This window comes from Arachis ipaensis, chromosome B8, assembly GCF_059453495.1.
Source record: "Arachis ipaensis isolate K30076 ecotype BB chromosome B8, ASM5945349v1, whole genome shotgun sequence".
Taxonomy (NCBI): domain Eukaryota; kingdom Viridiplantae; phylum Streptophyta; class Magnoliopsida; order Fabales; family Fabaceae; genus Arachis; species Arachis ipaensis.
This window is the reverse complement of record NC_142443.1, coordinates 1,064,782-1,078,628: the sequence shown is the minus strand read 5'-3', so window position 1 is coordinate 1,078,628 and position 13,847 is coordinate 1,064,782. Positions and strand designations below refer to the sequence as shown.

Below are 13,847 nucleotides of genomic sequence, written 5' to 3'. Positions count from 1 at the left end.
TTTGGTGATAGTATGTGATTCTCTAATCCACTTACCTTATTAGAGAGTTTATTTTCTGTTTTAAAAATATTATTTACTAAAATCGGTCGTTAAAATCAGTTATTAATATATTTATGTATAAAGGGTAAAGTATATTTTTTATCTTTGAAGTTTGATAAAAATTTTAAAAATATTCCTAAATTTTATTTTGTTTCAATTTTGTCTTAAAAGTTTTCGATTTGCATCAAATATATCCTCGACGGCTAAATTTTTCAAAAAATTTAAGACCAATCTAACAATAATGCATAAAAATTATGCTTGATTTGCTTGTGTTAAAAGTTGTTCTTATGAAATTGTTGTTGAATTGGTCTTAAATTTTTTGAAAAATTAGCCATCAGGATTATATTTGATGTAAATCGAAAATTTTTTGGACAAAATTGAAACAAAAAATAAAACTTAAGGGTATTTTTGAAACTTTTGTCAAATTTTAGAGACAAAAAATATACTTTACCCATGTATAAATATATATATAGTTAAATTTATTTTTAATATATATTTATATTTTAATTTGTAACATATATTTTATATTAATAATTAATTTTAATAATTACACTTAACATAATTAATTATTTTTACTTATTTTACGTGTTTTTTTTTTCAAGCCAAGTGTGAAGGGTAATGGGACCCTTTTGCCGTCCACCATTGCTACAGTGAGAATGTTAAGTGCATAAACAATGTCAAATGCAACTCTCTTTCACTCGAAAAGAGGATTCTCTTTGTTCTTTGATTGTTAAGGCAGTGAATATTTTGGTCTCTTATAATAATTAGTAGTTTCATATATTTTCAAATTATGAAAATAGAAAATTCGTTTGATCTTCACAAAAAAAAAAAAAAAACTTTATTTATTCCTTAAAACTTCAGCCAAATTAAATTAAATATTAATTAAATTATTAATAATATAATTCGAGAAAATCTTAGGTGACTTGTTAAATACAACATGCAAAATAAGCCTATGAATTTTCTTGTTTCTCCTACATACTTTAGCTTGTTCACGTATCTACTTATCTCACCATGCATTCTCAAATTTATCTGTTACTTCACTTTTACTTCCATGGATCTCTTTATATATACGTGGATAAGTAGATTCAACAAATTAAAAAAGAATTTTATGGTAGATATAAAAACACAAATTCTTGTGTGCCCACTCCAACTTTAATTTTTAAACAGCATCATATGCACTACTTCTATGTATGCATTTTTTCTTATATATATCTTTTTAATTATTGTATTAGAAACAATTGATAAAAAAAATAAGTAAACAATAAAAATTTATATTTTATACTATAAAAATAGCATTATTTAAGAGAAATGTAATGTTGAACAGGTCAAAAAAGCTAATTTATGCACATCATTATTTTTAATATCTATATTAACATGCAGCTCTATATAGTTTTGGTGATCACACCTCGCACCCGCATGCATTAATAATATTATTCTTGATATTTCCTTGTCTGGTTATTTAATTTGTGGGCTAATTCATGAAGCAGAAATAAACAAGTAGATAGAATATAATTGTAAGGTGATAGCGACCAAAGAGATTTAGACTAAACGATGCCAAATAATTGACCCTCAACAGTTTTTATATCAATTTCAGAGATCTAGCCAACAATAAATCAACAAATATTTTTAACTGCATTTTATACTAATTAATTATTATTAATTAATAATTATTTAAAAAAATATAAAATTATTAATTATTAATTACAGTTATTCTTTAAAATTAGTTAATTAAAAATTATTTAATTATACTTTTCCTTTTTATATATGCCCAAGAAATTTGGATATCTCACGACTTAGTCATCACAAAGCATCATTTTGATAATATATATTCAATTAACCGGTCGAATAACAATGTGAAATAATAAGCAGCTTTTTTATATTACATAAAGTTATAGCTTTGAGCACTATGCCACTATACATGATCGATGAAGAAGATTCATAAACCATAATCATGTATGCTATTAGTTTGTGTAGTGGTGCATTATTTCCAAAATCTCACGAGGTAGGCGTATTTAAAAGTTTTAAGAAACCTACTATATATATATGATACTTCAAATCACTAACAAATTAATTAGGATCTTAATGAATCATATATATATAAGATGTTCATGTATATATTCTTGTATTGATTACTATACTTAATCCGAATGGATAATTATTCCTCTCTCTCTCTCTCTTGTGTATCAAAGAAGGAGACCAATCTATTTTTGAAGATAGCAAGTCAAATTAAACTTATTGTGGAAGCACCAATATATATATATATATATATATATATATTCACCGGAGATAAAAAGTGAATTATGGATATATTTCACCGGAGATAAAAAGATAAAAAAGGATTAAAGAAGAGTTTGTAGTTGAAGCTAGCTAACATTCAGTTATTATTTTCATGTGTTAATTAATAGTTTGAATAAAAAGAAAACCTTAATAACTTTTTTAGTCATCAAGTCACTTAATTAGGGAAAATAAATTTAAGACAAGTTGAATATATATATATATATATATATATTCTCTTGTTAAGCAAAAAATAAAATGATATAAATAATTGTTTACTACTATTAGGTAGTGTTTGGTAGAGAGACAGAGACAGAAAGACTGAGACTGAGAGACAGAGACTAAAAGATAGAAATTGAAATAAATCTCAATATTTTGTTTGGTGCAAACTGGGAGATAGAAATTGAAACAAGAATGAAACTCTAATTTAATTTGTACAAGGGTAAAATTGAAATTAATTAATTGAAATGAGGATATTTTAGGTATAAAATGTTATTAAAGTTTTAGTCTTCATTTCTAAAAATTTTAGTCCTCTGTGTTCTTACTTTTTGGAAGTACTACAGAGACAAGAATTTTAGTACCAATATCTGAACCAACAAACATAATATTAAATCTCAGTCTCTCAGTACCTCAAAACAAACGCTACCTTAGTATTGTATGTGTTGTGTTCCCTTTTACTACTTTTCTTGATTTGTTTTTCCAAAGTAGAATCCATGTGTTTTGGTACAAATTAAAGAATATGCGGTATAGACTTTAGTCATGGTTGATGGATGGAAGACCCGTATACTGCGCTTTTAGCCATCACACCACCAGTGATAACTTGTGAACAAGTTCAACTCTATAATCATTCATTCATTCATTCATTCATGTCACTCTCTTTCTTTCTCTCCACCAACCAAACGCACTACACTCTTAATTTCCCTGCCAGCAGCCTCCTAAGTAGAGTGCTATATATATTTACAGCGACAACCCTATTTCTGAGTGGAACTTATGTGTGTACGTTTGGAATCTTTTCATGCCCAAAAGCCTTTCAAAAGTTGCAATTATTATGTGTACATGCCTCGCCTTATGGACACTACATTATCTTATTATCATCCTTTTTTACTTTAATTTCTTATCTTACTATATAGTAGCAAAATTATGCCATTTACACAATCATTGAATTTAAAGGTAATGATGTTAATCTAATCATACCAAATAGTAAATTGAGAATGGAAACTTTGACATGTGTGTAATTTCAGCACACCCCAGTAAATGGAAAAATAACATGATTTTTCTCAAAATGGGATTAAAGTATCATGATCTTAATCATTTTTAGTGTTTTGGGTAATGGTGGCAACTAATTAATGGGAGGAATGAACCAATAGATCCGCAGAATATCACATGGACTAAGGTGGTACTAAAATAATTTCAAGTTAATACTCAATTAAGTTGGATTTATTTTGTTCCAACAAAATAATCAATTACTTGATTAGGTGGCACAGTAGTAGAGCCATTTTTCAAGCTTTTCTCTCTGTTTTTTTTTTGGTATCAAGTGTTATTCTATGATTTTAGCTTGTATTGGACATGGTAAGCCCAGTAATCTTCGGCAGCAACTCAAAACTATGGGCTTTTCATACACACTACAATTGGGCTTCACAGGGTTTTAAGCAAACACTAATATATTCACACTAAAATGCATTGTACGAAACGTAGAGAATAAATGGTCGATATGTCCGAGTGGTTAAGGAGACAGACTCGAAATCTGTTGGGCTTTGCCTGCGCAGGTTCGAATCCTGCTGTCGACGTTTATTTTTTAGTATACTTTTTCTTAGAAGAAAAAGACCAAAAGGACCTTTCTTGAGCTGCTTTGGTTGAAGCAAGTAGCAAGTTGGGGAATTGGTTTTGATAACCGTTCTGTGTTGGTTGAAGCAACGGAACGGAAGCAGCTAGAAAGTAGAAAGTAGAGTTGAGAGTGGTGAAGAATGAATCGTAATCTTATATTCCTAAAATCTTCAACTTGTTGTTAACACTGTTAGCTTGGATTGGATATACATAATCATAATCATATATCTATCTGTTACTATTCGGTGCGGTGAATGGACAGAGAGCCACCGTCCTCGAGTGGCGGCGCTGCCGTTGCTGGAACCACTGCTCCAACAGAATCATCATCAGCGCCGCCACAAGATGCTTGGATTCACACATACAATTCCTTTCTCCCTCTCTGGCCCTCTCTCTCCCACTCTCCTCAGGTTAGCTCTCAGCTCCCTTTCAATTCATTAGGGTTTGCTTTCGCCCTTATCAATCTCAACTTTTCTTCTTCAATTCGTAATCGCGCTGATTTTTGCTGCAGTCTACGATTCCGATTACGATATCGAGAGTTAACCAGGTTGATGCTGCAAGATTGGATGTGGAAATGTCCGCCATGTTGAAAGAGCAGCTTGTTAAAGTCTTCTCTTTAATGAAGGTAAGCTTTTGCCTTTCCTTTTTACTTCATTTTTTGCTGCAAATGTTCGAGCTTCTTGTAACGTATTTCAGAGTTTTCTTCATTCCTGTGTTGTTTTTGTCTTTGCTTGGGATTAGCCAGGAATGTTATTTCAGTATGAGGCCGAGCTTGATGCTTTCCTTGAGTTCCTTATTTGGCGCTTCTCAATTTGGGTAGATAAGCCTACTCCAGGGATTGCTCTCATGAATCTCAGGTACAGGAATGAGCGCGCAACCGAATCCAGACAAAAAGGTAACATGTACTTTCATTTGTGTGCATTTTCCCTGATATTATGCTCAATTTGCTCTGATAAGATGTTCATCCTTGGAAAACTTCTTATAATGCTTATTTTATGATACTTTTGTTCACAGTTAGAACTGGTTTGGAGGGACCAGGACTCACTGTAGCTCAGAAACTTTGGTATTGTATTGCCACTGTTGGTGGTCAGTATATTTGGGCTCGTCTACAATCTTTCTCTGCTTTTCGAAGATGGGGTGATACTGAGCAGGTATAGATTTTTTGTGTTTAATGGTCTTTTTGGGGCCTCACTGAAATCTTGTTCTGTAAACCTGCAGATGGAAGTCTATTGGAATGAATCTAATTTATGTTTTTTTTTTTCAGAGATCATTAGCACAGCGTATATGGATCTTGCTACAACGCGTAGAAGGAATTTATAGAGCTGCTTCATTTGGAAACTTGTTGATTTTTCTTTGTACTGGAAGGTAATTATTTCAAGAACTGGACAATTGCGTCCCATAGGATGAGATGACGAGTAATCTGCATCTTATCTTATTGTGTGTTATTGTGAAGCAGGTATAGAAATCTTATTGAAAGAGCCTTAAGAGCAAGGCTTGTATATGGGAGCCCGAATATGAATCGCGCAGTTAGCTTTGAGTATATGAACCGACAACTAGTTTGGAATGAATTCTCGGTACCTTTTCTTGTTTCCTTCAATTTTATTCTCCATTTTTGGTTGGATATTGCATGTTAAATCATAAATGTGATTTTTTCTTTTGATTTCTATATTTGAGAATTGAGACAAATTAATGTGAAAGATGTGGATTGCTAGCTGATTGGACCATACTAGATCAATCAAAAGGGTGCCGATTTCTATTTTCCAATTTTTCATATGATATAACTCTGTTTTCTTAAGAATATTAGAAAGTTTTCACAAGTTAAATGCCCAGTCTTTGTTCTGTTTTTGAGGTGTGATGTTAACTGAGTCAAAGATTTCGAACAAGTCTACTATGAAATGAATTAATCTCAGAAAGTATTTATTGTTTTGTGATGCGGAAAATTCTATGAATTTACTTACAAATTATCATGTAATTATTCCCGTTTACAAAATTGTTGCTGCATACCTTTGGGTTTTTTTTATAGCACAGCAAAAATCAATTGTCAATTGAATAGATTTCATGATATAGTAAGTTAACATACACAAGGGTCACAGTCTTTACGGACTATAAGATGGAAACTTACATTGGTAGTGTACAAAGTACTTATACTATATTTCGTGCATAATAAATTAATAATGCAAAGGGTTTTTTATTTTTATTTTTAAATGCTTCTGGATTTGCTAAAAAATCAATTCGTGAGCCTGTCTTGTTCCTCATTTGTCAACGCTTTGGTGTTTATGCCATGCTCTGATGGCAGGAAATGTTGTTGCTGCTTCTTCCTCTTCTTAACTCATCGTCTGTTAGAAATCTCTTTCGACCATTTTCTAAGGACAAATCTTCAAGTTCAGCTGAGGACGACACACTATGTCCCATTTGCCGGGCTACTCCAACTATTCCTTTTGTTGCAATTCCTTGTCAGCATAGGTGAATGAATCTCTAAAATGTCTTAGTTAAGGACATTAATTTAATCAAACTTATGGTTGTGGAAAGTTGATCTTTTTCATATCATTATAAACACCCTTCAAATTCAGCAGTTTATTATCATAGGGAAAGTGCTAAGAATAATTATTTTTTATGGCAGATACTGTTATTACTGTCTTCGGACGCGATGCGCTGCTGCTCCATCATATAGGTGTTCGAGGTGCAGTGAGCCAGTTAGTGCGATGCAGCGGCATGGTGGTGCCCCAACGGAATGATGATATTATGAGAAGGGGAGAAGGCTTCCGATATCTCCATACAGAATTAGCAATATAAAATACTGCCTGAAATTGTGGCTGTATTCTTTTTTCTTTTTCCTCTTCTGTTTTCTCCATTATTAATTCACATTTATTTGCAAAAGGAATCATATTCCTTATTAGTATCATATTGTCATGGGTTGAATGGGGTGTATGAGCCCTTCCAGCAATGTCATCATACATATAGTGCAATAAACCAGTGGTCTTCCGAGTTTATTTGTGCTTTCACATCACTGAAACAAGGATCACTCGATAGCAATTAGCAATATCAATGGGAAGCTTACATCTTTTGTTTTTTTGGCTTTGTCTTTTTTTACCCTTGAGTCCAAGCCCCATTAATAAAAAGAGAAAAAAAATGTAAAGGGCCTATGGTGCTTCGTTGATAAAAGGAAAACAAAAAACCATAAGGAAAAAAAAGGGGACAAAGTAGTCATCTTCATTCCATGTAAAATGTCTATAAGCCACCTGCCAAGCTTGTCCATCAAAAGTAGCAGCAGCTAGAGCCATTTGACTCCAACTGTTGAACTACATGAAAAAAGATTGCTTTTGCCTTCTAATTATTGTTATCTACATGCTGATAGCTTTAAAATTCATCCTGCCAAATTCGGTCCAAACCCTTTTTAATCTTTCTTTTTCTTTATATTTTTGTTGTTTCCATGCATCATGCATTAAACAAATAAAAAGGGATTGGTAGATATCACTTAGCTTCAAAGCTGTTGGTGAGACACCAAACTTTCTGATGAATATTCTTGATTAGAAGACCAATAGTCATATATATAAGTCATAGCTTGCGGCTTATGTGTTGAATTAGTAACATTTAACCCTTTTGCTTGCTGTTTAATTAAGATTCTTACGAACTCAAACTAAACATATTATTTATAGAAAGAGAGAATCGTTTACTTCCATTCAAGGTTTTGGGTTTATGTCTCAGTTATATTACACATCAATTTGAAGGTTATTTGGTGAGGCCTAAATAAAGGCATAAAGACGACATAGACAAAAGTATGCAGTGGGAACCAAAAAGTACTTACAAACATACACAACCATGTGCTACTCTTATTCTTTTTTTGGCGTTTGGAAATGTAATTTTCTTTTTGTTGCATCTCACCCATTTTTGTTTTCCCTCTTTTGGATTTTTGTTCGCTACTCTCTACTATCTAACTAACTGGGTCATGTGCGTCTAATATCATACCACATGGAATACTTTGCAATGCATATCAAAATTATTAATGTGACACGTTAACAAGAAATAATCTAGATATCTCTAGTTATTAATAAGAACAATTTTATACAAGTCTTTACAAGTCACGCGCTTCGAACCGTACTGCACGTTTTCACTGCACCTTTTTTTTCTTCTTGCTACACGTTCTTCTTCCTCTTCCTCTTCTTCTTCTTTTCTTTCGTTTTTTGCCTTCTCTTTCTCCTTCTTTATTTACGTACTTTTCTCTTTATTTTCTTTCTTCGTTATTCTCGATTTCCATTGTTTTTTTCACTGCACTTTCTTCTTCTTGCTGCACGTTCTTCTTCCTCTTTCTCTTCTTCTTCTTCTTCTTTTCTTTCGTTTCTTGCCTTCTCTTTCTCCTTCTTTATTTACGTGCTTTTCTTTCTATTTTCTTTCTTCGTTATTCTCGATTTCCATTATTTTTTGACATTAAACTCTGAAATCATTTTTGAAGAAGAAGAAGCAGTAGAAGATGAAGAGGAGAAAGAGAAAGAGTTTTGAATTATGCATAAGGTGTACTTCAACGAATTTTGGGTGTATTTCTTAAATTATTTGGGTGTAGTTTTGTAATCCTTTGAGTGTATTTATGTAATTCTTTGGGTGTATTTCTATAATCGTTTGGGTGAATTCCTGTAACCGTTTGGGTGTATTTCTGAAGTTCCATTATCTTTAAATTTGGCCAGAAACTCGTTTTCATGGAGGAAGAAGAAGAAGAGTCGTTCATAATGTATGGTGAGTAGTGCGCTTTGGAAACAGGAAGTGGTTGAATAACGTGCATTTATTTACTCTTGAATGTGGGAGTGTAATGCGTGTGTTTTGTTGGAATATATAGTTTAGGAGTGTTGCCCCCAACAATTTCTTTCTAGGAAAAGTTGAAAGAGCCAATAACTTTATTAAATTTTGGCTAACATGTAATTAGTAAAAAAAAATGAATAATCTCACATCATTAGATAAAATTTCACACTATTAAAAACATCATTAATAACTACTTGATGGCTACAAATCACAAAAATTGCTACCCCTATCACTCCTCTTCTTTTTATTCTTAAATGGTTATTGAGATGTATATTTCATAAATGAATATTAATGGATAAGCTATTTCTACACTTGATACTTAGAATTAAATTTGCATCATGCACGATGACTTGTCACTTTTGGTGAGTGTAGAATCAGATTCATTGAATGATATATAAAAGTATAAAACTAAAATAACTATACATTCATGGTCATGCATGTGGGTTTTAGCAACATGTATTTTCTCGAAAAATATTTATTTAATTAAAAGACATAGAGTGGGCAGCAGCTTTTGCGTGCTACTTTATGAAAAAGCAAAAGCAGGAACAATAAAAAAAAAAAGAAAGAAAGAGAAAGCAAGTAATTATTGAGTTTGTTGAAGTGATCCAAGATGATGAGTAACTAGTATTTCATTGAATTGCAGCAAAAAATGATGGGTGGGAACCCTAACCCTAACTGGTGGAATAATATCCCTCAACATCATCATCATCAGTATGAAGATGACTATTCACACATCAACATGATGAACATGCTAGATTTCACTTATAGCAAGAAGCTACCACCATCACCACCAGCATTATCCTACAAGGTTGGTAATTTAATTTATTACATTTTGACATACATCATCCAAATGCAAATGAATAATGAAAGGAATGTATCATGTATGTGTGTAGTGTAATAGTAGTAGAATTAGCACTAACAAGAACAAGAACAAGAAAGGTAGGGTTTCAAGCCAACAACATCTCATCAAGGTGAGAAAGGAGAAGCTTGGTGATAGAATCACATCCCTTCATCAACTTGTTTCTCCATTTGGAAAGGTACACATAACACATACATTCATTATTCCAGAACCATCCAACGTCAGTACATGTATTAAAGATATAATTATTCATGTTATCTCTTTCTGTCAAGTTAAACTTACTTTTGAGACGAGTGATTTCACGACGATATGTATTAATAATGAATTTGCAGACTGACACAGCTTCCGTTCTATTGGAAGCAATTGGATATATAGGATTCCTTCACTCTCAAATTCAGACACTGACCTCTCCTTATTTGGACAACACCAATAATCCAAACTCTGTAACTGTAAGTATAAGTACCCATCATGTTTGGATATATTTCATGACTTGCAAGAGTTTGATTGGATAATAATCAAACAGGATGGAGAAGATAGTAAGAATAAGGAAAAGGACTTAAAGAGTAGAGGCTTGTGCTTGGTTCCAATATCATGCACCCAACATGTTGGAACTCAAGATTATCATCATGCTGCCGATTACTGGCCATCACCATTTGCCACCGGATTTTAATCTCTTTTAATTTGGAATCCTTGTGGAATAGAAAAGGTTGATTGCTCAAGATGCTACATATATGTCGTTCATGATTATTATTATTATTGTTATGGGATCGGAATATATAAAACTAGCAATGGAGTAATCTCTCTAATCTAGTTAGGAATTCAATAATTGCATATTGAGTTCACTATATATTTGTTTAATTTGTTATTCAATGATGATAGTTTTATTTTTCTTTTTCATTCTAATCTTCAAATATATATTAGAGTAGTGGAACACAAGAACAACCGATGAAGACGAAAATATGAAAGAATAGAAATTAAAGCACACAAAATTCATGCTATATGTATATATATGAACAATGCATAGTGTAGCTATAATCTACTATTTATTTATATTCATCTAAAAATTAAAGCTTAAAAGATGATATAACGGGTATTCATATGGCCCATGAACATCACTCTCAATAAGAATAATGTATAATTTGGACCACTTTTTACGATTAAATTAAAATACTCAAGTACTTCCATGCCCCATTTCTTCACGCTCCCATGCTTTCATCATCCTGACGCTGCATCTTGCATCATCAATCTTAATTAATCCCACTTTGGAATTTAAAGCTAATGGGGTGGTGGCTGGTGATTACCTTTTATTATTTTTATGGTTATGGGAACACTCTGAAACAATGTTAATTAATTGTGTGTGGAGTTTATTTGATTTAAAATCATACCCTCATTTAAGAGCACTTTGAATGGTTAAAAAATGAAGGATTCTTTTGGGTAGCAAAAGAGAAGGTTTGAAAAGTTGTTTAACCAAAGAAATTATTTTTGCACCTTCTATTGTTTTTATATAAATCAATGTACCCAAATAAGCACTTTATGCTTCATTGTTTGTTTTAGTATATATACACAAATGGTAGCAGTACGTTGCATGAAACATGGAAATATAACAAAAAGAGTATAAAGAAGAGTATTAAAAAGGAGTCCTAACAAATTATAACTAGAAGAGTACTAAATTTTAATACATAAATTTAAATTTTTTTTTAAATAAATTATAATTAAAGAGTGTTAAAATAATATAATTTTAAATGATATCAATTTATATCTTTTTTTTAATAATTTTTGTCTAAATGTAATTTTAAATATTGTAATCCAAATAACATTTATTTTAGATTAAATTATATAATTAGTCCCTATATTTTTAGTGAAATTATAAATTAGTCCTCGCACTTTAAAAGTTTATAATTGGATCCCTATAAAAAATTAAAATTTGTAATTAGGTTCTCAATAACATTTACGGTAAAAAAAAATGCACATTTACCATAATGTCATCTTCCTTCTTTTTTTTTTTCTTTTCTTCCATTGTCCTTTCTCTTTCCCTCTTTTCCTCCCTTCTTCACTGACAGCTATGGTCATGACATCAACCACCATAGCAGCTGACACCATGTTACTATCAGGTTCCATATCAAATGCAGATAGAATCAGGAACCTGAACCTCCTAGTAAGAGCTATTTTTCTATTGTGCTCTACTTCTTCTACTTCTTGAAGCATGACAACACTCTCAGCTTCAGCACCATTACCAACTGTCACATTGGACTTCACACAAAACTCATCATCATCAAATAATACTAATAATACTTCCACTCTTTCAATTAGGTATCATCATCCTCTTAATGTTGTCCCTTTGTTTCAGCTATCCAATTTTCAAGGTCACCCGCAGAACTTTGAGACTCAAGCCCTACATAATTAATCAAAATTCTTCGGTCTTCAATTGTCTCAACAAATTTCTGCCTCTTCCCAATCGGGAATCTAAATATCCAACCAACCACAGCGTCATCCCTGGCTGATTCCGTCACTGCAGCCATCACCACTAATTCTAACTTCACCGTCCTTATTGCAGCCGCCATCTTCTCCACCATCGGAGGTAACAACAAAAAACAATAACAAGAATAATAATAATAAACCAGACAACACTTGAGATGGTAACAACAACAACAACGGCAGCCATCTCCTCCATAATTGGCATGATGATGATGAAGATCCCGTCACTGTTAAAAATGTTGTGAGCAGTCGAACGTTGTTGTATTTAGGGTTGGAGGCAGAGGGTCGATGGTTGGGTTTGGTGATAATGTAAAGGTAGAACTAGGACGGTGGATGGTGGGATGGGAATGGGGTGAAGGGTGGTATGCTGTTTTGGAAATTACTTATTATACATTTGGTCTCTATACTTCTATTAAAATTGCAAATTAGTCTTTATTGTCAAACACGTACAACTCACATGATTAAAAAATAGCGAATATACTGACAAATATTCTATTAAATCAAACGTTGTTTGAATGGTAGGGACTAAATTACAAAATTTAATTTTGTTTAGGAACCCTATTATAGACTGGATGCTGGAAGCAAGATCATGCATCAAAGATCATGTCCTACCATACTTGGAGACATGATAGAACAAGACATTGAGATAAAGATAATAAAATAGAGATACTAAAAATTATTTTTTGTATATTGTGTTTAAATACAGTGTACAAAACACTAATATAATGTCTAGTATTATGTTTGGATACACATGAATAAGACTAAAATATTATATAAAATGACTAAAATAGTCATGTAATTTCAAATTTTTCGCATCAAGTACAAACTAATTTAATAGAGGATGAGAATACGTAGGAGTATATGAAGATTACAAGAAGAATTGGTCTATGAACCAACAAGATAAAAATGGCATTGAAGTAATAACGAAAATATAAAAGGGAAGAAATTATCCAGCCAAGTAAGAAATTCTACAAAAAGAAGAATTGAGAAAAAAAAGAAAGAAAGAAGAAGCAGAGATAAGAAAGGAAAATAAGGAGTTCAAATTAGAAAAAATAAGAAAGGATAATAGTAAAATAATAAAAAATATATTTGGATAAAAAGAGAAAAAAATTTCATAAAAAAGACTGTGTCCATCATTTTAAGAGTGGACACAAAAATATAAAAAATTATTTTGAAGACAATGTGTTTAGTGTCCATTCTTTGTCTCCAAACACTTTTTAAACATTCTTTGTCTCCAAAAACAAACGCTAATTGACACACACAATAAGAGTTCGAACAAACCAACCCATGAAGCAAATTCTTCATAAAATGGATATTGCAGGTAGAATGGTTCAATGGGCCATAGAACTATTTGAGTTACCTAGATAACCCTAGAAAATCCTAGAAAACCTAGATAACCCTAGAAAACCAAATGTAAAACGTAAAATCTTAACAAGATTTAAATTATAAAATCGTCAGATTTAGTACAAATTTCGTAAAATCGATAAACTTATTTAAAATCGTAATATCGGAAGATTTTAAGAGTATCCTACACTAGAACTCATGTAAACTAGGTTTTCGATTTAAATGGGAGCAAAATATACTTGAA

At 31.8% G+C, this 13,847-nt stretch overlaps 2 protein-coding genes and 1 non-coding gene across 3 annotated transcripts; all 3 read left to right on the top strand.

Annotated features, from left to right (window-relative positions):
• Window positions 1-4,018: 4,018 nt before the first annotated feature.
• TRNAS-CGA (transfer RNA serine (anticodon CGA)) lies at window positions 4,019-4,100 on the top strand. Its single transcript has one exon. It is a non-coding gene; the product is annotated as a tRNA-Ser (tRNA).
• Window positions 4,101-4,159: 59 nt separating this feature from the next.
• TED3 (Pex2/Pex12 N-terminal domain-containing protein / zinc finger (C3HC4-type RING finger) family protein) lies at window positions 4,160-7,124 on the top strand. The gene is made up of 8 exons (XM_016316149.3): window positions 4,160-4,544; window positions 4,646-4,759; window positions 4,876-5,029; window positions 5,149-5,285; window positions 5,399-5,499; window positions 5,591-5,708; window positions 6,431-6,597; window positions 6,755-7,124. The coding sequence occupies exons 1-8, from the start codon at window positions 4,392-4,394 to the stop codon at window positions 6,867-6,869; spliced, it is 1,059 nt and encodes a 352-aa protein (XP_016171635.1). The 5' UTR covers window positions 4,160-4,391; the 3' UTR covers window positions 6,870-7,124.
• A 2,325-nt stretch (window positions 7,125-9,449) lies between these two features.
• On the top strand, window positions 9,450-10,668 carry LOC107611928 (transcription factor bHLH133). Its single transcript, XM_016313795.3, has 4 exons — window positions 9,450-9,733; window positions 9,819-9,962; window positions 10,117-10,233; window positions 10,308-10,668. Exons 1-4 carry the CDS (start codon window positions 9,575-9,577, stop codon window positions 10,452-10,454), a joined length of 567 nt encoding a protein of 188 aa, XP_016169281.1. The 5' UTR covers window positions 9,450-9,574; the 3' UTR covers window positions 10,455-10,668.
• The last annotated feature ends 3,179 nt before the right edge of the window (window positions 10,669-13,847 follow it).

Excerpts from the sequence above, each read along its gene's own strand:
- LOC107611928 (XM_016313795.3), top strand. The coding sequence starts at position 9,575 with ATGATGGGTGGGAACCCTAACCCTAACTGGTGGAATAATATCCCTCAA. Across the intron at positions 9,734-9,818 it reads CACCAGCATTATCCTACAAG|TGTAATAGTAGTAGAATTAG; the intron begins GTTGGTAATTTA and ends GTATGTGTGTAG. Across the intron at positions 10,234-10,307 it reads ATAATCCAAACTCTGTAACT|GATGGAGAAGATAGTAAGAA; the intron begins GTAAGTATAAGT and ends ATAATCAAACAG.
- TED3 (XM_016316149.3), top strand. The coding sequence starts at position 4,392 with ATGGACAGAGAGCCACCGTCCTCGAGTGGCGGCGCTGCCGTTGCTGGA. Across the intron at positions 4,760-4,875 it reads AAGTCTTCTCTTTAATGAAG|CCAGGAATGTTATTTCAGTA; the intron begins GTAAGCTTTTGC and ends GCTTGGGATTAG. Across the intron at positions 5,030-5,148 it reads AACCGAATCCAGACAAAAAG|TTAGAACTGGTTTGGAGGGA; the intron begins GTAACATGTACT and ends TTTTGTTCACAG.